The sequence below is a fragment of the Mustelus asterias genome, unplaced genomic scaffold (assembly GCF_964213995.1).
Source record: "Mustelus asterias unplaced genomic scaffold, sMusAst1.hap1.1 HAP1_SCAFFOLD_1849, whole genome shotgun sequence".
NCBI classification, from domain to species: domain Eukaryota; kingdom Metazoa; phylum Chordata; class Chondrichthyes; order Carcharhiniformes; family Triakidae; genus Mustelus; species Mustelus asterias.
Genome location: NW_027591794.1, coordinates 1 through 26,710, shown reverse-complemented (window position 1 = coordinate 26,710; position 26,710 = coordinate 1). Strand labels below are relative to the sequence as shown.

The following is a 26,710-nucleotide window of genomic DNA, read 5'->3' as shown; positions in this document are numbered from 1 at the left end:
TTGATTAAAATAAGATCCAAGATCCTTCATGATAACTTCACCTTTTTTAAGCTAACCTACAATGACTGATTTTAGAGGCAACATCTTGTCTTTGGTGATTTAAAATCCCAAACACATTACCACCAGCAAAATCTTTGTTCTTTATCTGGGGATAAAACTCTCAGTTATTCCAAATTCCTCCAGGCTATGCTTAATATTTCCACAATTAACTTATTCCCAGAAATCCTCAATTATAAACTAAAACAGACACATGAATTTCCGGGCAGTCACAGGAATATGGTCAAGATAGTCCAGTCCCACAATGCCTCACATTCAATCTGCAGTCCTTCAATTATAACAGAATATGTGGCTGTATGTAGCTGCCTTGGCCATGGTCAACCCCAAGGGTGCCTTCTTGAACTGTTGCAATGCCTAAGGTGTACGTACACCCACAGTGCTGTTAGGAAGGGACTTCCAGTTACTGAGAGAGACAAGAGATGAAATTGCTGGGCCTCTAACAGAAATCTTTGTTTCTTCATTGGACACAGGTGAGGTCCCAGAGGATTGGAGAATAGCAAATGTGGTCCCGTTATTTAAGAAGGGTAGCAAGGATAACCCGGGTAATTATAGGCCAATGAGCTTGACGTCCGTGGTAGGGAAATTGTTGGAGAAGATTCTTAGAGATAGGATCTGTACACATTTAGAACTGAATAATCTCATTAGCGATAGACAACATGGTTTTGTGCGAGGGAGGTCATGCCTCACAAATTTGGTTGAGATTTTTGAGGAGGTGACAAAAAGGACTGACGAGGGAAGGGCCGTGGATGTCGTCTGCATGGATTTTAGTAAAGCATTTGACAAGGTCCCTCATGGCAGGCTGGTGCAAAAGGTTAAATCTCACGGGATCAAAGGCAAACTAGCGAGATGGGTACAGAACTGGCTTGGCCATAGAAGACAGAGGGTAGCAGTGGAGGGGTCTTTTTCTGATTGGAGGTCTGTGACTAGTGGTGTTCCACAGGGCTGTGTACTGGGACCTCTGCTGTTTGTGATATATATAAATGATTTGGAAGAAGATGTAGCAGGTCTGATTAGTAAGTTTGCGGACGACACAAAGATTGCTGGAGTTGCGGATAGTGATGAACATTGTCAGAGAATTCATCAGGATGTAGATAGGCTGGAAAATTGGACGGAGAAATGGCAGATGGAATTTAATCGAGATAAATGCGAAGTGATGCATTTTAGTAGATCTAATGCAGGGGGAGCTATACAATAAATGGCAGAACCATCAGGAGTATAGACACGCAGAGGGATCTCGATGTGCAAGTCCACAGAACCTTAAAGGTGGCAACACAGGTGGAAAGGGGGGTGAAGAAGGCATATGGCATGCTTGCTATTATTGGATGGGGCATAGAGTATAAAAGTTGGCACATGATGTTGCAGTTATATAGAACATTGGTTCGGCCACATTTGGAATACTGCGTCCAGTTCCAGTCGCCACACGACCAGAAGGACGTGGAGGCTTTGGAGAGTGTGCAGAAAAGGTTTACCAGGATGTTGCCTGGTATGGAGGGTATTAGCTATGAGGAGAGATTGAGTAAACTAGGGTTGTTCTCCCTGGAAAGACAGAGGTTGAGGGGCGGTCTAATAGAAGTTTATAAAATTATGAAGGGCATAGATAGGGTGAACAGTTGGAAGCTTTTTCCCAGGTCAGAAATGACAAACACAAGGGGTCACAAGTTCAAGGTAAGGGGGGCAAGGTTCAGTACAGATATGCGGGGGACGTATTTTACACAGAGGGTGGTGGGGGCCTGGAATGCACTACCAAGCAAGGTGGTTGAGGCAGACATGCTAGGATCATTTCAGACTTATCTCGATAGCCACATGAACAGACTGGGAATAGAGGGATACAAACGGATGGTCCAGTTAGGAGCGCATGATCAGTGCAGGCTTGGAGGGCCGAAGGGCCTGTTCCTGTGCTGTATTGTTCTTTGTACATATTCCAGACTTTCACTAGACTGTAGGTGGATATCAGATTGATATATTTCATTCAACCACACCCAAGGTGAGTTATTCCAATTCCTTTATTATCCAGGACAATATATTCACAATATCTTTAAAACAGAAGTTAAACATTCCCATTTGATTTCAGACAGTAACATATTCTGTTAGTTTGTTCTTTATTGTCAATGTCAGGCTGGGGTTGTTCTCCTTGGAGCAAAGGAGGTTGAGGGGAGATTTGATAGAGGTGGACAAGATTCTGACAGGTTTAGATAAGGTGGACAAAGAAAAGCTGTTCCTATTAGCTGATGGGACAAGGACGAGGGGGACACAGATTTCTTGTTTTGGGTCAGAGATGCAAGGGACGGGGCGGGGCGGGGGGGGGATGTGAGGAAGAATATTCTGATGCAGCGAATGGTAATGACCTGAAACTCGCTGCCTACGAGGGTGGAGGAAGTGGAGAAAATAAACAATTAAAAAGGAAATTGGATGGACATCTGGGATGTTCCAAACAGAACAAAGAAAATTACAGCACAGAAACAAGCTCTTTGGCCCTCCAAGCCTGTAGCAACCATGCTGCCCGTCTGAACTAAAACCCCCTACCTTTCCGGGGACCATATCCCTCTGTTCCTATGCTATTCATATATTTGTCAAGACACATCTTAAAAGTCACTATCGTATCTGCTTCCACTACCTTCCCCGGCAACGAGTTCCAGGCACCCACCACCCTCTGTGTAAAAAACCTGCCTTGTACATCTCCTTTAAACCTTGCCCCTCGCACCTTAAACCTGTCTCCCTAGTAATTGACTCTTCCACCCTGGGAAAAAGCTTCTGATTATCCACTCTGTCCATGACCCTCAGAATCTTGGAGACTTCTATCAGGTCGCCCCTCAACCTCCATTGCTCCAGTGAGAACAAACCAAGTTTCTCCAACCTCTCCTCATAGCTAATGCCCTCCACACCAGGCAACATCCTGGTAAATCTTTTCCGTACCCTCTCCAAAGCCCCCACTTCCTTCTGGTAGTGTGGTGACCAGAATTGAACACGAGGTTCCAAGTGCGGTCTAACTAAGGTTCAATAAAGCTGCAACATGACTTGCCAATTTTTAAACTCAATGCCCCGGCCGATGAAGGCAAGCATGCCATATGCCTTCTTGATTATCTTCTCCACCTCATTGCCACTTTCAATAACCTGTGCACCTGTACACCCAGATCCCTCTACCTATGAATACTCTTAAGGGTTCTGCATTTACTGTATATTTCCCATCTGTATTAGACCTTCCAAAATGCATTACCTCACATTTGTCCGGATTAAACTTCATCTGCCATCTCTCCGCCCAAGTCTCCAACTGATCTATATCCTGCTGTATCCTCTGCCGGTCCCCATTGCTATCTGCAATTCCACCAACCTTTGTGTCGTCCACAAACTTACCAATCAAACCAGTTACATTTTCCTCCAAATCATTTATATATATTACAAACAGCAAAAGTCCCAGCACTGATCCCTGAGGAATGTCACTTGTCACAGCCCTCCATTCAGAAATGTACCTTTGCACTGCCAACTTCTGTTTTCTTCTGACTAAATATCTCTAAACTTCCTGACACCCTGTCACTCTGTGATCCTTATGACATTTGAAACCAGCTATTCGCAAAAAGACTCAAAGAGCATCAGGCCACTGGAGGCTGAGACCAGCCAGTCCAGCACAAAGAAACCCTCTGACCCTTCCCATTGACCAACTGTGAGAATGAACAAAATGCAGTCCTGGAGGCAACTGAGAGCAGAAACAATAACAGCAGAATCCAACCCCTGTCATCACTCATGAACTTGCTGGTGTCTCAGCAGCTCGGATGAAACTCTGAATCCCTTCCCACATACAGAGCAGGTGAACGGCCTCTCCCCAGTGTGAACTCGCTGGTGTCTCTGCAGGTCGGCTGACTGAGTGAATTCTTGCCCACACTGAGAGCAGGTGAACGGCGTCTCCCCTGTGTGAACTCGCTTGTGTGTTTGCAGGTTGGATAGCTGAGTGAATCCCTTCCCACACACACAGCAGGTAAACGGCCTCTCCCCAGTGTGAACTCGCTGGTGTGTCCGCAGGCTGGATAACTGAGTGAATCCCTGCCCACACTGAGAGCAGATGAATGGCCTCTCTCCAGTGTGAACTCGCTGGTGTGCCCGCAGGTCGGATGACCGAGTGAATCCCTTCCCACACTGAGAGCAGGTGAACGGCCTCTCCCCAGTGTGAACTCGCTGGTGTGACCGCAGGCTGGATAACTGAGTGAATCCGTTTCCACACTGAGAGCAGGTGAATGGCCTCTCCCCAGTGTGAACTCGCTGGTGTGTCTGCAGATTGGATGACCGAGTGAATCCCTTCCCACACTGAGAGCAGGTGAATGGGGATTTCTCCCCAGTGTGAACTCGCTGGTGTGTCTGCAGGTGGGATGACAGAGTGAATCCCTTTCTACACTGAGAGCAGGTGAACGGTCTCTCCCCAGTGTGAACTCGCTGGTGTGTCTGCAGATTGGATGGCCGAGTGAATCCCTTCCCACACTGAGAGCAGGTGAATGGGGGTCTCTCCCCAGTGTGAACTCGCTGGTGTGCCTGCAGGTCGGATGACCGAGTGAATCCCTTCCCACACTGAGAGCAGGTGAACGGCCTCTCCCCAGTGTGAACTCGCTGGTGTGTCTGCAGGTTGGATAACTGAGTAAATCCCTTCCCACACTGAGAGCAGGTGAATGGCCTCTCCCCAGTGTGAACTCGCTGGTGTGCCCGCAGGTTGGATACCTGAGTGAATCCCTTCCCACACTGAGAGCAGGTGAATGGCCTCTCCCCAGTGTGAACTCGCTGGTGTCTCTGGAGGCTGGATAACTGAATGAATCCCTTCCCACACTGAGAGCAGGTAAATGGCCTCTCCCCAGTGTGAACTCGCTGGTGTTTCTGCAGGGTGGATGACTGAGTGAATCCCTCCCCACACTGAGAGCAGGTGAATGGTCTCTCCCCAGTGTGAACTCGCTGGTGTGTCCGCAGGCTGGATAAATGAGTGAATCCCTTCCCACATTGAGAGCAGGTGAATGGCCTCTCCCCAGTGTGAACTCGCTGGTGTGTCTGCAGGTGGGATAACTGAGTAAATCCCTTCCCACATTGAGAGCAGGTGAATGGTCTCTCCCCGGTGTGAACTCGCTGGTGTGTCAGCAGGCTGGATGACTGAGTGAATCCCTTCCCACACTGCGAGCAGGTGAATGGCCTCTCTCCAGTGTGAACTCGCTGGTGTGTCTGCAGGTGGGATGACTGAGTGAATCCCTTCCCACACTGCGAGCAGGTGAATGGCCTCTCTCCAGTGTGAACTCGCTGGTGCGTCTGCAGGTGGGATGACTGAGTGAATCCCTTCCCACACTGCGAGCAGGTGAATGGCCTCTCTCCAGTGTGAACTCGCTGGTGTGACTGCAGGCTGGATAAATGAGTGAATTCCTTCCCACACTGAGAGCAGGTGAACGGCCTCTCTCCAGTGTGAACTCGCTGGTGTATCTGCAGGCTGGATAACCGAGTGAATCCCTTCCCACACTGAGAGCAGGTAAATGGCCTCTCTCCAGTGTGAACTCGCTGGTGTGTCTGCAGGTGAGATGACTGAGTGAATCCCTCCCCACACTGAGAGCAGGTGAATGGCCTCTCTCCAGTGTGAACTCGCTGGTGTCTCTGCAGGCTGGAAACCTGACTGAATCCCTTCCCACACGGAGAGCAGATGAACGGCCTCTCTCCAGTGTGGCTGCGCCGATGAGTTTCCAGCTCTGATGGGGTTCCGTATCCCTTCCAACAGTCCGCACATTTCCATGGTTTCTCCATGGTGCAGGTGTCCTTACCTCTCTCTTGAGTGGACAATTAGTTGAAACTTCATCCACACACAGAACAAGATTACAGTCTCTACCTGCTGTGAATGGTGTGATATTTATTCAGACTGTGTAACTGGTTAAAGCTCTTTAGTCAGTGCATTGGAACACACTCACTCGAGTGTGGCAGTGTGTTGATGCATTTTCACTCACACTGACATTTCAAATCTTTTCAAATCGACAGACTGGACAATCATTTCTCCTTCTGGATTCAAAGTCCGATGATATTGAGGTCCCAAGGAATATGACTCTGTCAGATCGAGACGTGGCGTTTGAGATTTCAGCCTGTGATTCCTCTTTCAATGTCCTGTAAAATGAGTTTACAAAAGTCATCAGTGTCAGTACAGGATAGAAATTCAGAACAGACAATTTCATTGGAACATTCTTTCCTCTCTCATTCCCCAAAAGCTGAAAAGAGAGAGAGACCTGGGCCAACCTTTCCAGAGTCTGCACCTTCCCTGGATTCACTTCCTTTCCCTTCAGTTGCTGCAAGTCCCTAATTTCCCCAGAATGAGAAAAGAAATGGAAAGGGGGTTGAAAAGAAAGTGTTTCACTCACAAATGTTGGCCTCTTTTAAGGGTAGGAAGTTTGAGTCTGTCTGAAGATCAATCTTCATTCACACAAAGTCCACGCTCTGATTAGCTGGAAGACCGGAGTCCTTCCGGTCCTCCAACTCTTCCCATTGGTCAACACCTCAGCATGAAGATCAGAGGGTGGGTTCTCCCCCGCACATGCGCAGCTTCCCCTCTCCCTCGCACATGCGCAGTCCCGGGCCGGGGGGAGGGGGAGCTCACCGAGCGGCTTCTCGCTCTGGCCAGGGCCGTCAGCCGGTGCCTGGAAACCTTGGCTCGATGTGGTGTTGGGGGAGGGGAACAATGGGTGGGGGCGGGGCTCCCGGGTCCGCGCGCCCGGGCCTGCGCACTGGAACCCGGAGACATCACCGCGGAGCAGAGTGATTCCTCTTGGCTGATTCAGGGAGGACTCTATCGTGGCGTCACAATGCGCAAGTTGTCCAATGAGCTTCAGAGTGAAACTTCCTCCTCTGGGCAACATCTGGGAGGAAATCAATGTTTCCCCCTTTCCATTTCTTTTCTCATTCTGGGGGAAATTGGGGACTTGCAGCAACTGTAGGGAATGAAGTGAATTTGGTCTGTATATTCCACACATTTTTACTCCAGTAATGTAGACATTTATCTGTCTGGCAGCCTGCATGGAGATTTTCAGCTCTCTGCGTCCAGGACAGGAAGCAATGAGCATGGATCTGTCAATCACACATGAGGACGGCCTCAACCAGGATCTTGGGTTCATGTCACACTATCTGTAACCCCCACGACTTGCCTGGGCTTGCAAAATCTCACCCACTGTCCTGGCTGGAGACAATACACATCACTTTAACCTGTGCTTAACCCTCTCTCCACTCACATTGTCTGTGCCTTTAAGACTCGATTACCTGTAAATTCGCATTCGAACCATTATCTTGTAAATTGAGTTTGTGTCTTTATATGCCCTGTTTGTGAACAGAACTCCCACTCACCTGATGAAGGGGCAGCGCTCCGAAAGCCTGTGGCTTATGCTACTAAATTAACCTGTTGGATTTTAACCTGGTGTTGTGAGATTACTTACTGTGCTTACCCCAGTCCAACGCCGGCATCTCCACACTCTGAGTGGAAACAGAGACAAGGAGGAGAGGCCGGAGGTGAGGAGAGAGATTTTATACATCTACAACTCAACAGGAACTTTGACAGAATTTCCAAACCCTGTGAACACCATCAGCTCCAAGTTCCTCTCCAACCCACACACCATCCTGACTTGTCTGACATCCAGTACTGAAAGAACAGAAATTTATTTCATTTAAATACTGGGAAGACTGAACCCATTGTGTTCAGTCCCCACTACAAACTCCACTCCCTTGCCAACAACTTTATCTCTCCTCCTGGCAACTGTCTGAGGCTGAACCAGGCTGTTCACAACCAGGATGAAATAGTGCATCCCAACATGAGCTTCCAGCCACATGTCACATCATCATCAAGACCACTTTCATTCATAGAAGCATTAATAGTAATTAATTAATAATAATGAATAATAAAGTACAGTGTAGAAGGAGGCCATTCAGCCCATCGAGCCTGCACCGACAACAATCCCATCCAGGCCCTATCCACATATTTACCTGTTAATCCCCCTGATACCAAGTGGCAATTTATCATGGCCAATCCGTCTAACCGGCACATCTTTGGACTGTGGAAGGAAACCGGAACACCCGGAGGAAACCCACACAGACACAGAGAGAATGTAGAAACTCTGCACAGACAGCGACCCGAGGCTGGAATTGAACCCGGGTCCCTGGCGCTGTTAGGCAGCTGCACTAACCACTGTGCCACCGGGTCACATGTCAGTGCCATCGCCCGACTCCAGCCCAGTCTCAGCTCATCTGGAACCCTCACCCATTCCATTGTGACGTCACACTCTGACCCATTCCATTGTGACGTCACACTCCCACCCATTCCATTGTGACGTTATGGCTTCACTCTCCGATCACAATCCCTGCCGGCCTCCCACATAAGAACATAAGAAATAGGAGCAGGAGTAGGCCATCTAGCCCCTCGAGCCTGCCCCGCCATTCAATAAGATCATGGCTGATCTGACGTGGATCAGTACCACTTACCCGCCTGATCCCCATAACCCTTAATTCCCTTACCGATCAGGAATCCATCCATCCGCGCTTTAAACATATTCAGCGAGGTAGCCTCCACCACCTCAGTGGGCAGAGAATTCCAGAGATTCACCACCCTCTGGGAGAAGAAGTTCCTCCTCAACTCTGTCTTAAACCGACCCCCCTTTATTTTGAGGCTGTGTCCTCTAGTTTTAACTTCCTTACTAAGTGGAAAGAATCTCTCCGCCTCCACCCTATCCAGCCCCCGCATTATCTTATAAGTCTCCATAAGATCCCCCCTCATCCTTCTAAACTCCAACGAGTACAAACCCAATCTCCTCAGCCTCTCCTCATAATCCAAACCCCTCATCTCCGGTATCAACCTGGTGAACCTTCTCTGCACTCCCTCCAATGCCAATATATCCTTCCTCATATAAGGGGACCAATACTGCACACAGTATTCCAGCTGCGGCCTCACCAATGCCCTGTACAGGTGCATCAAGACATCCCTGCTTTTATATTCTATCCCCTTCGCAATATAGGCCAACATCCCATTTGCCTTCTTGATCACCTGTTGTACCTGCAGACTGGGCTTTTGCGTCTCATGCACAAGGACCCCCAGGTCCCTTTGCACGGTAGCATGTTTTAATTTGTTTCCATTGAGATAGTAATCCCATTTGTTATTATTTCCTCCAAAGTGTATAACCTCGCATTTCTCAACGTTATACTCCATTTGCCATATCCTCGCCCACTCACTCAGCCTGTCCAAATCTCTCTGCAGATCTTCTCCGTCCTCCACACGATTCACTTTTCCACTTATCTTTGTGTCGTCTGCAAACTTCGTTACCCTACACTCCGTCCCCTCCTCCAGATCATCTATATAAATGGTAAATAGTTGCGGCCCGAGTACCGATCCCTGCGGCACGCCACTAGTTACCTTCCTCCAACCGGAAAAACACCCATTTATTCCGACTCTTTGCTTCCTGTCGGATAGCCAGTCCCCAATCCACTTTAACACACTACCCCCAACTCCGTGTGCCCTAATCTTCTTCAGTAGCCTTTTATGGGGCACCTTATCAAACGCCTTTTGGAAATCCAAAAACACCGCATCCACCGGTTCTCCTCCATCAACCGCCCTAGTCACATCTTCATAAAAATCCAACATGTTCGTCAAGCACGACTTTCCCCTCATGAATCCATGCTGCGTCTGATTGATCGAACCATTTCTATCCAGATGCCCTGCTATCTCCTCTTTAATAATGGATTCCAGCATTTTCCCTACTACAGACGTTAAGCTGACCGGCCTATAGTTACCCGCCTTTTGTCTCCTTCCTTTTTTAAACAGCGGCGTAACATTAGCCGTTTTCCAATCAACCGGCACTACCCCAGAATGCAACGAGTTTTGATAAATAATCACTAACGCATCCACTATTACCTCTGACATTTCTTTCAATACCCTGGGATGCATTCCATCCGGACCCGGGGACTTGTCCACCTTCAGTCCCATTAGTCTACCCAGCACTGCCTCTCTGGTTACATTAATTGTATTAAGTATTTCTCCTGCTGCCAACCCTCTATCGTTAATATTTGGCAAACTATTTGTGTCCTCCACCGTGAAGACCGACACAAAAAACTTATTTAAAGACTCAGCCATATCCTCATTTCCCACTATTAACTCCCCCTTCTCGTCCTCCAAGGGTCCAACATTCACTCTAGCCACTCTATTCCTTTTTATATATTTATAAAAACTTTTACTATCATTTTTTATATTAATTGCTAGCCTAGCTTCATAGTCTATCCTTCCTTTCTTTATCGCTTTCTTAGTCTCTCTTTGTTGTTTCTTAAATTTTTCCCAATCACTTGTTTCTCCACTATTTTTGGCCACTCTGTACGCAGCTGTTTTTATTTTAATACTCTCCTTTATTTCCTTCGTTATCCACGGCTGGTTCTCCCTTTTCTTACAATCCTTGTTTTTTGCTGGAATATATTTTTGCTGAGAACTGAAAAGGATCTCCTTAAAAATCCTCCACTGTTCCTCAGCTATCCTACCTGCCAGCCTGCTCTCCCAGTCTACCTTAGCCAATTCATCCCTCATCCTATCATATTTCCCTCTGTTCAAACAGAGGACACTGGTTTGGGACCAAACTTTCTCCTCTTCCATCTGAATCAGAAATTCGACCATATTGTGGTCACTAGACCCAAGAGGGTCCTTCACAATAAGATCCTTAATTCTACCTACCTCGTTACACAATACCAGATCCAAAATAGCTCGTTCCCTCGTCGGTTCCGTAACATGCTGTTCAAGGAAACTATCCCGACAGCATTCTAAGAACTCTTCCTCCATTCACATGCAGCCTCAATGGCGGCAGTCAGCCCGGGTCTAACACTACAAGCTGCCGCTCCATTTGGTACAAAGGGGGGGACCGGGAAGTTCATTTCCGGGGTTTGGGTTTGAACAACATGTTTACAAAGTCTCTCCACCCACCCGCCACATTTATCATTCCCCGCACGCCGCCCTCTACCTCGTATTGATCTCGCTTCCGAGTTAAAACCATCCGTCTGTCCGTCGCCATTACCCGCACTGCGCATGCTTCAGGTCCCGCCCCTCATTCACTCTGATTGGTTGGAGGACCAGCCGCTCCCGCTCAGTCCTCCAGCCCCGGCCCCTTTTCCTATTGGTCCGGAGCTGCCGTCAATCAGCCCCTGGGCATTGTGATGTGGAGCATGCGCAGTGTCATTGCTGTCCTTGGCGCTTGTTTGTCCCGGAGAAGCGGAGTCAGCGTTAGGCGGTGGCTGGGAGGATTTGGAAACACTTTGTGGATCCGCAAACCCTTCAGAATCATTGTCAGCTCCCTGGTTTGCAGCTGCGGGGCTTCTCCCTCCCTCCCTCCCTCCCGGGAACAGGCCCAGGTTAACGGCCCCATCCTGGCTCAGCCACTGGAGGATGGTTCACATCAGAGGATGGGGGAGGGGGACAATAAATAAGAGGTTACACTTTGGCCTCAAATCAATGAGGACTCTGATCTCTGGGAAGGAAGGAAACCCTGGGAGGTGGGCGGGGAGGATTCACAAACACCCGCTGGAGGCCCCAACACCCCCAGTAAAAAGCTGCAGCTCCCTGCGGTGACCAGGAGAGAAAATAATTGATTTTATTTTCACTCTGTACAAAAGAGAACTGAACCCAGCCAGAATAGAGAGTGGGAGAAAAGATTTGTGAAGATATTTCACACTGGGTTTGCCAGGCTGACCAACTCTCTCAGAGAAAATGAAAGGACATCCTTCATGAGTCTGTCGGAGCAGGTGAGCAGTATTGTGTGCGGTGCTGCTGGAACTGTGTGGGTGGACAGGGGCTGGTTGGCAGCCAGAACAGTTGGAAGAGGGTGCTGCACACATCCATCTTATGGGTGAAACAGCGCCCATACACCATGCAGCCTGGCACAGTGGAGTCAAACACCCGCTGGAGGCCCATTGAAATATGAGCTGGTTGGTCAGTGTGGGAGTTGGTTGCAGGACAGGGAGGAGGGAAAGTGTTCAGGATGAGGATTTACTGCTGCACAGGAACAAGTGAGGAAACGATGTTCCACAGAACATAGTTTCAAATTCCAGCATCCGCAGTAATTTGCTTTGATTCCAAATAAACTTATTGGACTTTAACCTGGTGTTCTGAGACTTCTTACTATGCAAACTCCACAGAGACAGTCATCCACCGCTGGAATCGAACCCAGACTCAGTGAGGCAGCAGTGCTAACCACTGTGCCACAGTGAAGGGAGTTTGCCGCAAATTTCGGGTGATAACAATGGGCTGGATGTTGCTCAGAATGTGGAGCACTGCAGCAAAGTACAGAGAGACAGAGACGGAGCAGCAAACTGGACTGAGAAATGGAGTCTGCAGACTGGAACTGGCAGCATGAGGAGAGGTTATTTAGTCTAACACTCACAGCAATCTACAACCCACCCCCATTACCGAGACAGTGAGACAGAGATTACAAACACTCACCAACACAGCTCCACTGAAACGTCCGAGGAAAAAGAGGGAACCTGTGGCAGTTCCTGTCCTGAAATAGCCCCAGGACTGTCACTCAAACCCCCAACCCGGCCCAGTTCACAGCTCAGCCTCTCAGCTTGCAGCTTCCTACACCTTGAGCCAACCCTGTCCAGGTGTGGGAGGGATGTGGAACCACAGAGTGGGGGAGGGGTGACCACCTGCTGTGCCCCAAATAGTTTCTCCTTCCCCTCCCCCTTGGCTCTCTAAGGTCTGAATGTGGATGTGTTGATGGACATTGCAGAGCCTCACTGAGCTTATCCTGGGTCACCCCCTCCCCCTGGGTTCAGTGTGTTCAGTTCGCTGCTTCTTTCCCTGCTGAACCTTCAGTTAATCAAAAACAGAAAGTGCTGGAAAACCTCAGCAGGTCTGATCGCATCTGTGATCATCCAGACTGGAAGCATTAACTCCATTCTCTCTCCACAGATGCTGTCAGACCTGCTGAGATTTTCCAGCATTTTCTGTTTCAGATTCCAGCATCCGCAGTATTTTGCTTTTATCTTCATTTAAACACGCATTCTTTGATGGCCTTTACCCTCCGTGCTCGTTTCCAGAGCTTCCCACCTTCTGCTATTGTCCCTGACTCCCACATTAACCCTGTCATTCCTTCCCTTTATCCCGCTCACATCCCGCTCGAAACTCAGCCTCAGAGTTTTAGCGCCATCTCCCCCTCCCCCAGCCTCCACATCCCAACACCCGGAATCTCTAACCCAGCGGTTCCAGTTTGTCTGGTTTGAGTTCAGATTTGCCGCAGCACCGACAGGATTTCACTTCAAACCAGCCGGAACTGACTGCTCACAAATCCCTAAATGTTTCTCCAGCAGCCCGGGCTTGTTAATGTTGTTTAAAGTCAGCGCCCAAATGCAGTTACTCTCCTCAGTTTAAAAAACTTCTCCGTTTAATCCAAAGTATTATTCGCACCAGACATAAACACAAAATTGTGAACGTTACCCACCGCTCCGCGCCCCCCGCCCCCCCCGCCCCCCCCCCCCCCCCCCGCCCGCCCCCAACTCCCCCCGCCCCCCCAACGAGACCCGAGCTGGGGTGTCCTGAGTAAGAGACATCTGTTTCGGGTGTGACAATTCTTACACATTCTCTGGTTGACATCAAACGGAAAACGCTGGAAATTGCCCCCATTACCGAGACAGTGAGACAGAGATTACAAACACTCACCAACACAGCTCCAGTGAAACGTCCCAGGGAAAAGGGGGAATCTGTGGCTGTTCCTGTCCTGATATCGCCCCAGGACTGTCACTCAAACCCCCAACCCGGCCCAGTTCACAGCAAATTGCTGCTTTTGTCAAAAAGGTCATTTGGACTCGAAACCTCAGCTCTTTTTGTCTCCTTACAGATGCTGCCAGACCTGCTGAGATTTTCCAGCGTTTTCTCTTTTGGCTGGAAATACTCAACAAGTCAGGCAGCCTCTGTGGAGAGAGAAACAGACTGAATGTGACCTGTCATCGGAACTGGGAAATATAATATTATTTCTCGCAACTGAAAGAGACACTTTACAGCCTTCAGAACAAAACTGAGCTCAACAATTTTACACCACAATCTCTCCCCCCATTGTGTTCTGTGTTTCGTTGCTGCTTTTTTCACCTCATTTCCCTCTTGTTTACTTTACATTCAGACTATCGCTCACCAGCTATTCACACCTCATCCAGAACATCTTTTGTGTCTTTACTTGTTCAATTACCACTCGTTTTGGTCTTGGGCCGTGAAACATTTAGTCAGTTTGCAGATCTTTCATTTTGTTCTTCTCCACCTCCCTCTCTCAATTCATCAGAGGTCAGTCTTTGACAAAGGGTCATCTGGACTCGAAACGTCAGCACTTTTCTCTCCTGACAAATGCCCGTGACCGCTGAAGTGCGTCATGGGCATTCAGCCTCTGATCTTTGGGTAAACATTCTCCAAGGCGGCCTTCACGACACACGACAGCGCAGAGTCGCTGAGCAGAAACTGATAGCCAAGTTCCGCACACATGAGGACGGCCTAAACCGGGATGTTGGCTTTATGTCACACTATCAGTAAACCCCACAGCTTGCCTCCTGGACTTGCTGGCTGTCCTGTCTGGAGACAATACACATCTCTTTAACCTGTGCTTAATGCTCCCTCCACTCACATTGTCTGTATCTTTAAGAACTGGTTGGCTGGAGAGATTTGCATTCTAATCAGTATTCTGTAACTTGATTTTGCATCTCTTTGCCCTGTTTGAGAGCAGATTTCCACTCCATCTGACGAAGGAGCAGCGCTCCAAAAGCTAATGGTATTTGCTATCAAATAAACCTGTTGGACTTTAACCTGGTGTTGTTAAAACTGTTACTCTGAATATATCCCCATAGCTCCGGGTGGGAGTGGAATTGATGATTTCTTGACTGTCTGTCTGCACTGCTGCCTCACAGTGCCAGGGACCCGGGTTCAATTCCCAGCTTGGGTCACTGTCTGTGTGGAGTCTGCACGTTCTCCCCGTGTCTGTGTGGGTTCCCTCCGGGTGCTCCAGTTTCCTCCCACCGTCTGAAAGATGCGCTGTTTAGGTGCATTGACCCAAACAGGTGCTGGAGTGTGGCGACTCGGGGAATTTCACAGCAACTTCATTGCAGTGTTAATGTAAGCCTTACTTGTGACTAATAAATAAATTTAACTTTTAACTTTAATTTTGTGAACTCATAGAATCGTAGAATCTTACAGTGCAGAAGGAGGCCATTCAGCCCATCGAGTCTGCACCAACCACAATCCCACCCAGGCCCTATCCCCGTAACACCACATATTTAACCTGCTAATCCTCCTAACACTGGGGTCAATTTTGCATGGCCAGTCAACCTAAGCAGCACATCTTTGGACTGTGGGAGGAAACCGGAGCACCCAGAGGAAACCCACGCAGACACAGGGAGAATGTGCAGACTCTGCACAGACAGTGACCCAAGCCAGGAATTGAACTCAGGTACGTGGCGCTGTGAGGCAGTAGTGCTAACCGCTGTGCCACCATGCCGCCCTCATCTCCTTGCACAAATAGTAAATTGTAGAGATTATAACGTTTGAATTGTAATATCGAATGGTGTAAAGTATCTGGGAGCAGAGTGGATGTGATAAAGGCTGGAATACAGACTGTGGGAATGAGGCTGAAACTGCTGTGCTCAGTGAATGGTTCTTATTGGAGGGAGGGATGTAGCGGGATCTTCCTTGTTACTCCACTTACAGGCCGATGTTTGAGGGTCTGCCGATAGCTGCGAGTGTCTCTCCCTTACAGGCCTTGAAATTTCAAAGGCTGGGGAATGCTGCACTGGGGCAACTCCGCAGGAGAGAGCGCTGAACCAGGCTCACCGTTTATACCTGACCGGTAACCTCATACTTATATCACACAGCCATCCCAAAACCACCACCAAGGCCTGAGTGATTCTCTCCCTTGTCAGTGGGACAATGGCCACCCTGCACCCACTCCACTCGAGTAGGTCTCCAAGAGAGAGAACAGAGAGACTCTGTTCTTTATCTCCTGACCAGCAGTCTCCCTTGAGTGAGCGGGTTCGAATCACTCAGATCACCCTCGGTTCTAGACTCCGGATTTATGGTAAGGGATATTGAAACTGTGACCTCGTCAGAGTGCACTGATGAGAGAACAAGAGGCAAGACAAACTCCAAATGAGTTTCAAAACTTACAGTGATTTATTTAACAATAAAATCAACCTCTTCAATACCCCACCACACATGAATAAAACTTATACTTTATACTACACTATGGGAGAAATGCTAATGGGTACAACGTATTACTGAACTTTAAAATTACAATACACCACCCCATCCCTTGCCTCAACCTCTATCCTATCCTCGGGAGCTTCGCAAGGTTGGCTGGGATACTCACAATTCTAAAAGGGGTTCCTTTGTGGTCGGCTCAAATGTCTTAGTGCAGGGTCGAAACTGAAGAGAGCTTGGTTCTGCTTGTCTGTGTCACTGCTTGCGATTCTGGAAGAGAGCTTGGTCCTGCTTGTCTGTGTCACTGCTTGTGATTCTGGAAGAGAGCTTGGTCCTGCTTGTCTGTGTCCCTGCTTGCGATTCTGGAAGAGAGCTTGGTCCTGCTTGTCTGTGTCACTGCTTGCGATTCTGGAAGAGAGCTTGGTCCTGCTTGTCTGTGTCCCTGCTTGCGATTCTGGAAGAGAGCTTGGTCCTGCTTGTCTGTGTCCCTGCTTGCGATTCTGGAAGAGAGCTTGGTTCTGCTTGTCTGTGTCCCTGCTTGCGATTCTGGAAGAGAGCTTGGTCCTGCTTGTCTGTGTCCCTGCTTGCGATTCTGGAAGAGAGCTTGGTCCTGCTTGTCTGTGTCACTGCTTGCGATTCTGGAAGGGAGCTTGGTCCTGCTTGTCTGTGTCATTGCTTGCGATTCTGGAAGAGAGCTTGGTTCTGCTTGTTTGACTCTCAGCTCAATTTAACAAAAACACCTTCCCTGCCCCCGTAGGTGATTTTCAAGGACAATGGGGCTTTCGATCACCGGCAGTTTCAGTTTAATTTAGTCAAGTCCACACACAAAAGGCTGGAACTGCCTTGACCCCCCGTGGGTCGTTATTTCAATGTCTTCTGTGGATGGGCCGATTTCTGTGGCCATAGACTCCCTGCTGGTCTGTTTACTGTCCTTTGTCCTTCTGATGATTCGATCACTGGTGTGTCTGCCTTTTTGGCCACTTGCATATTCAGGGGGCTCACACCTTTTTTTCTCTTCGCACAGCCCACCGACAGGTTATGTTTGTCCTGCCGAGCCTTCTGGGAGGTTTTTATCAGCCAGCAGCCAGAGTTGGCCACTTTTAAACTGCTACGACAACGGATGAATGAACACCGCTCGACAATCACTAGGCAAGACTGTTCTCTTCCTGTTGGGGAGCACTTCAGCAGTCACGGGCATTCAGCCTTGGATCTTCAGGTAAGCGTTCTCGGCCTTCACGACACACGACAGCGCAGAGTCGCTGAGCAGAAACTGATAGCCAAGTTCCGCACACATGAGGACGGCCTAAACCGGGATGTTGGATTTATGTCACATTATCAGTAACCCCCACAGCTTGCCCCCTGGACTTGCAGAATCTCATTAGGTGTTCTGTCTGGAGACAATACACATCTCTTTAACCTGTGTTTAATGCTCCCTCCACCCACATTGTCTGTACCTTTAAGACCTGGCTGGTTGTAGGGATTTGCATTCTAATCAGTATTCTGTAACTTGATTTTTGTGTCTCTGTGCACTGTTTGAGAGCACATTTCCATTCCATCTGACGAAGGAGCAGCGCTCCGAAAGCTTATGGTATTTGCTACCAAATAAACCTGTTGGACTTGAACCTGATGTTGTGAGACTTCTTACTGTGTTCACCCCAGTCCAATGCTGGCATCTCCACATCACTTTTAAACTGTCAGGTTTCTCCTGAGTCCTTTTAAAATATGGAGGATTGCCCTGAAACTTACAGGGATGGGAGGAGATAGAAAGGGATGGATGGTGAGAGGGAGGGATGGAGAAGGGAGGGAGAGTGAGATGGATGGAGGGAGAGAGGGATGAATGGGGGTGAATGTGAGAAGCTGAAGTTTACATTTGAAGAGGTTCCCAGTCTCTCTGATCAGCTGAACTGGGGAAGCTTTTGCGCAGACTGCACTGCTGCTGTTTCCCCTCTTGTAAGAAGTCTCACAACACCAGGTTAAAGTCCAACAGGTTTATTTGGTACCAAATAAACCTGTTGGACTTTAACCTGGTGTTGTGAGACTTCTTACTGTGTTCACCCCAGTCCAACGCCGGCATCTCCACATCACTTTTAAACTGTCAGGTTTCTCCTGAGTCGGGTACACCTGTTCGGGTACACTGAGGGAGAATTCAGCATGGCCAATGCACCTAACCATAATGGTATTTGCTACCAAATAAACCTGTTGGACTTTAACCTGGTGTTGTAAGACCTCTTACCGTGTTCACCCCAGTCCAACGCTGGCATCTCCACATCATCCCCTCCTGTCCACCAGAGGTCGCTGTAGGCCTCCCAGCTGCTGCTCCTCCCCCTCCCGGTGTCACCTCTTGCCCACTGCGGCGCCTCCAGTACACCTCACTGGAGCCCCAGGCCATTCTTGCCATCCTGCCAGGTCTCGGGTACTGAGGCCAGTAGTAACGTTTATTTATGAGTCACAATAAGGTTTACATTCACACTGTAATGAAGTTACTGTGAAAATCCCCGAGTCGCCACACTCCGGCACCTGTTCGGGTACACTGAGGGAGAATTCAGCTTGGCCAATGCACCCTAACCAGCACATCTTTTGGACTGTGGGAGGAAACCGGAGCACCCGGAGGAAGTCCACACAGACATGTCCAAAGATGTGTGGGTTAGGTTGATTGGCCAGGTTAAAAATTGCCCCTTAGAATCCTAAAATGTGTAGGTTAGAGGGATTAGTGGGTAAAATATGTGGGGGTAGGGCCTGGGTGGGATTGTGGTCGGTGCAGACTCGATGGGCCGAATGGCCTCCTTCTGCACTGTCGGGTTTCTATGATTTCTATGGGGAAAATGTGCAAACTCCACACAGTGACCCAAGCTGGGAATCAAATCCAAATCCCTGGCACTGTGAGGCAGCAGTGCTAACCACTGTGTCACTGTACCACCCAGTGCTCTAAGGTTAAGTTTCTTCTTCAAACCGAAGAAGATTCAGTGTCACATCAGGACGGGGAAAAAGGAGTCCATTGGCTTCAGATGGATAATGGTAAAAGTTAATATCCCAATTTATTCACTTTATTCCTTCAAGCTGAGGTTTACAAAGTGAAAATTCCGCTGTTTATAGCAGTGACTAAATAAGCAATGACACTCATCCTATATTTAAATTAGGCTGTAATACACATCAATTTCACACAGGTTAACAGTTTTCAAGCATTTGGAACCCCAAATGTCTGCTGATGTGTCATCCAGAGCTGTTTTCCTGGCAGTTTGTGTCAGTAGCAGGCTGCCGTTACCATCCACTCTTGGGCAGGGTGAGGAGACAGCTCCGACACTGACCTCAGCTGGAATGGGAATTGAACCATACATTAGTCCGCAGGCCAGCAATGCTGCAGGAATTGCAAAGGGGCTGCACAGAGGTCCAGAATTAGAAGAGGGGGTTGTGAAGATGGAGGAAGCGTCTGCAAGACATGGGGACATTTTGGATTATCTCAAAATTACAGAATGTGGGAGACCAGTCAGGAATGTGTTGAAATTGTCAAGTCTGGCAGTAATGTGTGGATGTGGGATTCAGCAGCAGATGAAGGGCTGCATGGTGGAACAGTGGTTAGCACTGCTGCCTGACAGCAGTGGGTTTCTGTGTACGTTCTCCCTGTGTCTGAGTTTCCTCTGGGTGCTTCCGTTTCCTCCTACATTCCAAAGATGTGCAGATTAGGTGGATTGGCCATGTTAAATTATCCGTTAGCATCCAAAGATGTGTAGGTTAGGGGGGGTTAGCAGGGTAAATGCACAAGGGTACAGGGCCCATCAAATCTGCACCGACTCTCCAACAGAGCATCTTACCCAGGCCCTATCCCCATAGCCCCACATATTTATCCCGCTGTTCCACTGTGTTACTTGTTCATTACAATAGGGACCAGAGACTGAGGTTATAAATGGGTGAGTTTACTCCAATCGTAATTCTTTCGACATCTGACAAGTTTACAGCTATTAACATCCTGCCTATCAAATAGCTCCAGCCGACATATGAGAGAACCAACATTCAGAGCTTTCAAATCCTTATCCTGAAGTTACAAAACAGACTTTAGTCATCGGCCTGCTGATACATCGGCACATTCACACAGGGGTGGATTGGACTGTGATCTGTTTATTGTTCATCTTTAGTTCAATACAGTTTCTGAGTGATTTAAATTTAAAACAAGGTCTGCAGGTGTGAAGATTTATTGACACATGAATGAGAGATGCTGTGGGGCATTCTAAAAGTCCAACAGGGCCGATTTACATCAGAAAAACTCCAACTATCAGTATAAACGTAATTTAGTTGGGATGCAATTAACAGCAGCAATAACAGCAGAATCACACCCCTGTGATCACTGGTGAACTCGCTGGTGTCTCACCAGGTTGTATGACTGGGTGAATCCCTTTCCACACATTGAACAAGTGAACGGCTTCTCCTCACTGTGAACTTGTTGGTGTCTCACCAGGTTGTGTGACTGGGTGAATCCCTTTCCACACATTGAACAAGTGAACGGCTTCTCCTCACTGTGAACTTGTTGGTGTCTCAGCAGAGTGGATGACCGGGTGAATCCTTTCCCACACTCAGTGCAGGTGAACGGTTTGTCCTCAGAGTGATTTCGCTGGTGTGCGAGCAGAAGTTTTCTGCTTTTAAAGCTCTTCTCACAGTCAGAACATTTGAACGGTCTCTCATTTGTGTGAACAAGTTGGTGTGAAGTGAGAGAGGATAAACAAGTGAATCCCTTCCCACACACAGGGCAGGTGAACGGCCTCTCCCCAGTGTGAATTCGCTGGTGTACAGTGAGGTCGCCTGATCGCCTGAAGCCAGTCCCGCAGTGAGAGCATGTGAATGGTCTCTCGTCAGAGTGAACACGTTGATGGTGACGTAGTTCCTCAGAACTTTTATAGTCCTTCCCGCACTCTGGACATTTAAACGGTCTCTCTTCACTGTGAACTCGTTGGTGTTTCTGCAGGTTGGATGATCGGTTAAATCCCTTCCCACATTCAGAGCAGGTGAATGGCCTCTCTCCAGTGTGAATGCGCTCATGTGCCACAAGGTGGAATGATGTCCTGAACCCCTTCTGGCAGTGGGAGCAGCTGAACGGTGTGGAACCGGTGTGAATGTACTGGTGCTCCCGCAGTGTGCGTGGAGTTTTAAAACTCTTTCCACACTCAGTGCATTAAAACTCTCTCCTGACGGTGTGAACTCGCTGGTGTCTCTGCAGGGCAGAGAAATCTGTGAATCCCTTCCCACACTCAGAGCAGGTGAAAGGCCTCTCCCCTGTGTGAATGTGCCGATGTATCAGCAGGGCCGATGACTGAGTAAATCCTTTTCCACATTCGGAGCAGGTGAACTGCCTCTCCCTGCTGTGAATGCGCTGGTGAATCAACAGGCCAGCTGTCTGAGTGAATCCCTTCCCACACACAGGGCAGCTAAAAGGTCTCTCTCCAGTGTGAGTGCGTTGGTGATTTTGCAGGTCAACTGGATAATTGAATCCTTTCCCACAGTCTCCACATTTATACGGTCTCTCCCTGGTGTGACTGCGCTTGTGTCTCGACAGGCCAGATGATCGATTGAAGCCTTGTCCACATACAGAACACATGTACAGTGTCTCCTCTCTGTGAACGGTGCATTTTTCTTCCATGTTCAAAGGCCGATGATGTTCAGATCCTGATGAATCAAAGCTCCCTGTCTGATCTTGATGTGATCCTTGATTTACAATTTTCTGTAATTCCTCACCTTCTAATCCCCTGAAAAATGAATTGAAAACAGAAAGTGGGAAACATGAGAGACAAGCCATAAATATACAAAGACAAAATGTGAAACTGAGTTGATCTAATCTGGTAAATTGTGGGATTGGGACTAGGAAATAGTGGATATGAAAGCTGCTGGATTGTGACAAAGCCTCAAACTGTTTACCAATGCACTGAGGGAAAGGAACCCTCCACCTCTTCAGAGCCAACAACAAGAATCCAGCCTTTATGCGTGAAGAGGGAGAGGTCGGGAGGAGGGTGACGGAGAGAGATTTTATACATCAGCAACTCAACCAGGATTTTGGCAGAATCTCCTAAACCCACAATCTTCCCCACCTGGAAGTACCAGAGCAGCTGCGACATGGGAAAACCTCACAACTCCCTGACTTGGACAAATATCACTGTCCCTTCAACGTGACTGGGTTAAAATTCTAATACTCTTGCATTGTGGGAGCACCTACGGACTGCAGAGGTTCAAGAAGAAGGCCAACTATCACCATCACAAAGGACAATTGGTGATTGGTAACATATGATAGTCATAGTCTGTGATAGTAATTCATGATGTGGAGATGCCGACGTTGGACTGGGGTAAACACAGTAAGAAGTTTAACAACACCAGGTTAAAGTCCAACAGGTTTATTTGGTAGCAAAAGCCACACAAGCTTTCGGAGCTCTTAGCCCCTTCTTCAGGTGAGTGGGAATTCTGTTCACAAACAGAGCTTATAAAGACACAGACTCAATTTACATGAATAATGGTTGGAATGCAAATACTTACAACTAATCAAGTCTTTAAGAGACGAAACAATGTGAGTGGAGAGAGCATCAAGACAGGCTAAAAAGATGTGTATTGTCTCCAGACAATAGGGCGGCACGGTAGCACAGTGGTTAGCACTGCTGCTTCACAGCTCCAGGGTCCTGGGTTCGATTCCCGGCTCGGGTCACTGTCTGTGTGGAGTTTGCACATTCTCCTCGTGTCTGCGTGGGTTTCCTCCGGGTACTCCGGTTTCCTCCCACAGTCCAAAGATGTGCGGGTTAGGTTGATTGGCCAGGTTAAAAATTGCCCCTTAGAGTCCTGAGATGCGTAGGTTAGAGGGATTAGCAAGTAAATATGTGGGTGGGATTGTGGTCGGTGCAGACTCGATGGGCCGAATGGCCTCCTTCCGCACTGTAGGGTTTCTAAGACAGCCAGTGAAACTCTGCAGGTCCACGCAACTGTGGGAGTTACAAATAGTGTGACATTTTATAGTAATAAAATTCATTACAGTAATTATAGTAATTCATTACAGATACCTGGGTCTTGTCAGTAATGTCCACTTTCAAAGAATTTTTTGTTTATTTGCAAATCTGTATGAAACCTGCAAGTTCATACGTTCACAAGATATAGGAGCAGAATTAGGCCATTCGGCCCCTTGAGTCCGCTCCGCCATTCAATCATGGCTGATATGCTTCTCATCCCCATTTTCCTGCCTTCTCCCATAACCTTTCAACCCATAACCAATTAAAAATCTGTCCAACTCCTCCTTAAATTACTCACTGCCCAGCATCCACCGCACTTTGGGTAGCAAATTCCACAGATGAAAGGAAAACAAGGAAACAAAACCAATGACCGCTGCAATCCAGGAGGACAAGGACAGTGGACAGATGGGAAAGCCATCACCTGGAAGTCCCCTTCCAAACCACTCAGCATCTTGATTTGGAAATATGTCACTGTTCCTTCACTGTCATTGGATCAAAATCCTGGAATTCCCTCCCTAATAACACTGTGGATGTACCTACGCCACATAGACTGCAGCGATTCAAGAAGGCAGCTCACCACCACCTTTTCAAGGGCAATTAAGGATGGGCAATAAATGCTAGTCTAGCCAACGACTAGAATCAATTGAACAATTTTGAAAATGACTTGGAATATCCATGAGAAAACAATCCTGACAGTTACTCAAATAAATACTTCACTCAGTCACACCAGCTTCTGAGTTTATATTTGACTGAAGTGGTTGGATTTTGCTGTTGTTTGTGGAAAACTTTGGGGAATTTGCCCAGTCCATTACACAAACTAGCCTCCCATCCATTGTCTCCATCTACACTTCCCGCTGCCTCGGAAAAGCAGCCAACGTAATCGAGAATGTCACACACCCCGGACGTACTCTCTTCAACCTTCTTCTGGCAAGAAAAAGGTACAAAAGTCTGAGATCATGTACCAACCGATTCAAGAACACCTTCTTCCCTGCTGCCATCAGACTTTTGAATAGACCTACTTCTTATTAATTTGATCTTCCTCTACAGCCCAACTGTGACTGTAATACTACATTCTGCACTCTCTCCTTTCCTTCCCTATGTACAGTATGCTTTGTCTGTATAGTGCACAAGGAATAATGTTTTTCACTGTCCACTAATATATGTGACAATAATAAATCAAATCAAATAAGAACCCCACACACTCCAAATGTGCGGGTTAGGTTGATTGGCCAGGTTAAAAATTGTCCCTTCGAGTCCTGGGATGCGTAGGTTAGAGGGATTAGCGGGTAAAATATGTGGGGGTAGGGCCTGGGTGGGATTGTGGTCGGTGCAGACTCGATGGGCCGAATGGCCTCCTTCTGCACTGTAGGGTTTCTATGTTTCTATGTTTCCAGACATACTCTCTTCCACCTTCTTCCATTGGGAAAAAGGATACAAAAGTCTGAGATCAGGTACCAACTGACTCAAAAACAGCTTAATCCCTACTGCCATCAGAATTTTGAATGGAGCTGCCTTATATTAAGTTGATCTTTTGCTACACCCTAGATATGACTGTAACACTACATTCTGCACCCTTTTCTTTCCTTCTCTCCTATCTGCTCTATGAATGGAATGCTTTGTCTGTACAGTGCACAAGAAATAATAATTTTCACTGTAAACCATAACATGTGACAATAATAAATCAAAATTATCCACCAGTTCCCACTTCTGTTCTTTCTGATGAATGAAGGATCTGTGCACAGCTTTTCCGACCCTCCTCCCAATCTCCACATCACAGCAAAAAGATCACCAGTCAACAATAACGACTTTCAATGACGGAGGGTTTACCCAGCATTCGCCGCGGTGGTGAATGTCCCCTATTGACACCTGAGGAGGGCACCGCGCAGGCGCAGAATTACCAGATTTGGCGCATGCGCACCGTCAGTTATGGCGATGGGGTGAGTCTCTCTTTTTGTCTCTTTGCCACGGGGAAGGCAGCGGAAACTCTGAGGGAGCGATGGAGCCGGCTCTGGATAGGGAGAGTTTCTAAACACCTGGTGGACGCCTCAAACCCCGATTGAGACTCTGCGCTTCCGTGTTTGCAGCTCCGGATCTTTTTCCGCCCGGAGGCCCAAGTCCAGGTTAACGGCCGCTATCTTGGATCAGCGAGAGGCGCATGCGCCAGGGTCTTCGTTGCGCAATAGTGAGGGCGGGGCTGAGATTTTACAGTTCCCACCGGGTCCTAGTTTCCAGCACATTAGAGTTAACATTGATCTTTCGTGTCAGAAGTAGGTTTACATTGACAGGATAATGAATCTGTAGAGAAAGATCAATTCGTGTCAGAAGTAGGTTTATATTGACACGACAATGAAGTTACTGTGAAAATCCCCTCGTCGCCACACTCCGGCGCCTGTTCGGGTCCACTGAGAGAGAATTTAGCATGGCCAGTGCACCTAACCAGCACATCTTTCGGACTGTGGGAGGAAACCTGAGCACCTGAAGGAAAGCCACACAGACACAGGGATAATCTGCAAACTCTACACAGACAGTGACCCAATCCGGGAACTGAAGCCAGGTCTAACCACTGTGTCACTGTGCCTCCCAGCAAACTGGGCAACAGGTGTCTAAACAGTTTCACCCGCTCCCAGCCTGCAGCTGATGTTTGCAGGAGTCCATGAACCATGTACATATTCAGTGTGAGAGGTTGCAGTCCCTGAAGGAGCTGCTTCTCCACTTTTAGTTACACTTCTATTCTGCCCCATGCTCCTAATCATTGGCTTCCCATGTGGAGGAGGCTTGGGAGGTCAGAGGACCTTTTCCTGGACCTGCTCTCTTGGGGCTGGTTAAAACAGTGATTTGTAGATCAGCATGGGGTAACTAGGCTGTTGGCCTCTCTTCCGTGGTCTTGTCCATGCTCGTGTGGTCCTGGAGAAGAACCGTGCAGTGTCGACTGCAACACTCGATACCTCCCACAACTCAGGGTACAGAGTGTCTCATAGACACTGGAAACAAAGTTCTGGTTTAGTTGAGATGGAAGTTTGATTGGACCACAAGATTGGGGAAACAAAAGAGAAAAGAATATTCCATGGAAATGAGAATTGTCTGTTCTGACTTTCTATCCTGTGCTGACAATGATACTGACTCTGTCAATGTCTTTTACAAGGTCCACAAGGGCGATGAATTGCAGATGGGAAACTGAAACCAAACATCACATCAAGAGCTGATCGAGTCACTCAATTCATCAGAACCTGAATATCATCGACCTTTAAATGTGGAAGGAGAAATGTTTTTCTGTTTTGGCGGTGAGGAAAGATTTCAAACATCAGTGTGACTGGAAAAGCACCGAGACACACACACACCCGAGTCAGAGTGTTCCAGTGAACTGACTGTGGAAAGAGCTTTAACCGGTTACACAGCCTGATTTTAAAAAAGTGTCATTATTCACAGCAGAGAGCCAAAGGATGAGAAGATCTTGGAGCAGAATTAGGCCATTGGGCCCATTGAGTCTGCTCCACTATTCACT

General features: G+C 48.0%; 2 protein-coding genes across 5 annotated transcripts; both read right to left on the bottom strand.

Annotated features, from left to right (window-relative positions):
* Nucleotides 1-1,837: 1,837 nt before the first annotated feature.
* On the bottom strand, nucleotides 1,838-10,927 carry LOC144488761 (uncharacterized). The gene is made up of 2 exons (XM_078206859.1): nucleotides 10,748-10,927; nucleotides 1,838-6,165 (listed from the first exon to the last, which is right to left on the bottom strand). The coding sequence occupies exon 2, from the start codon at nucleotides 5,812-5,814 to the stop codon at nucleotides 3,790-3,792; it is 2,025 nt and encodes a 674-aa protein (XP_078062985.1). The 5' UTR covers nucleotides 5,815-6,165; nucleotides 10,748-10,927; the 3' UTR covers nucleotides 1,838-3,789.
* Nucleotides 10,928-20,238: 9,311 nt separating this feature from the next.
* On the bottom strand, nucleotides 20,239-25,354 carry LOC144488762 (uncharacterized). 4 transcript variants are annotated; one of them, XM_078206861.1, is made up of 2 exons: nucleotides 25,127-25,354; nucleotides 20,239-21,969 (listed from the first exon to the last, which is right to left on the bottom strand). In XM_078206861.1, exon 2 carries the CDS (start codon nucleotides 21,861-21,863, stop codon nucleotides 21,399-21,401), a length of 465 nt encoding a protein of 154 aa, XP_078062987.1. In that variant the 5' UTR covers nucleotides 21,864-21,969; nucleotides 25,127-25,354; the 3' UTR covers nucleotides 20,239-21,398. The 4 variants fall into 4 exon arrangements, with proteins under 4 accessions (XP_078062987.1, XP_078062989.1, XP_078062986.1 ...); XM_078206863.1 differs by having other exon boundaries at nucleotides 20,332-21,969; nucleotides 25,242-25,354; XM_078206860.1 differs by having other exon boundaries at nucleotides 20,410-21,969; nucleotides 25,107-25,354.
* Between the last annotated feature and the right edge of the window lie 1,356 nt (nucleotides 25,355-26,710).

Bases quoted from the DNA above. Each gene is read 5' to 3' on its own strand.
- LOC144488761 (XM_078206859.1), bottom strand. From the start codon at position 5,814: ATGGAGAAACCATGGAAATGTGCGGACTGTTGGAAGGGATACGGAACC.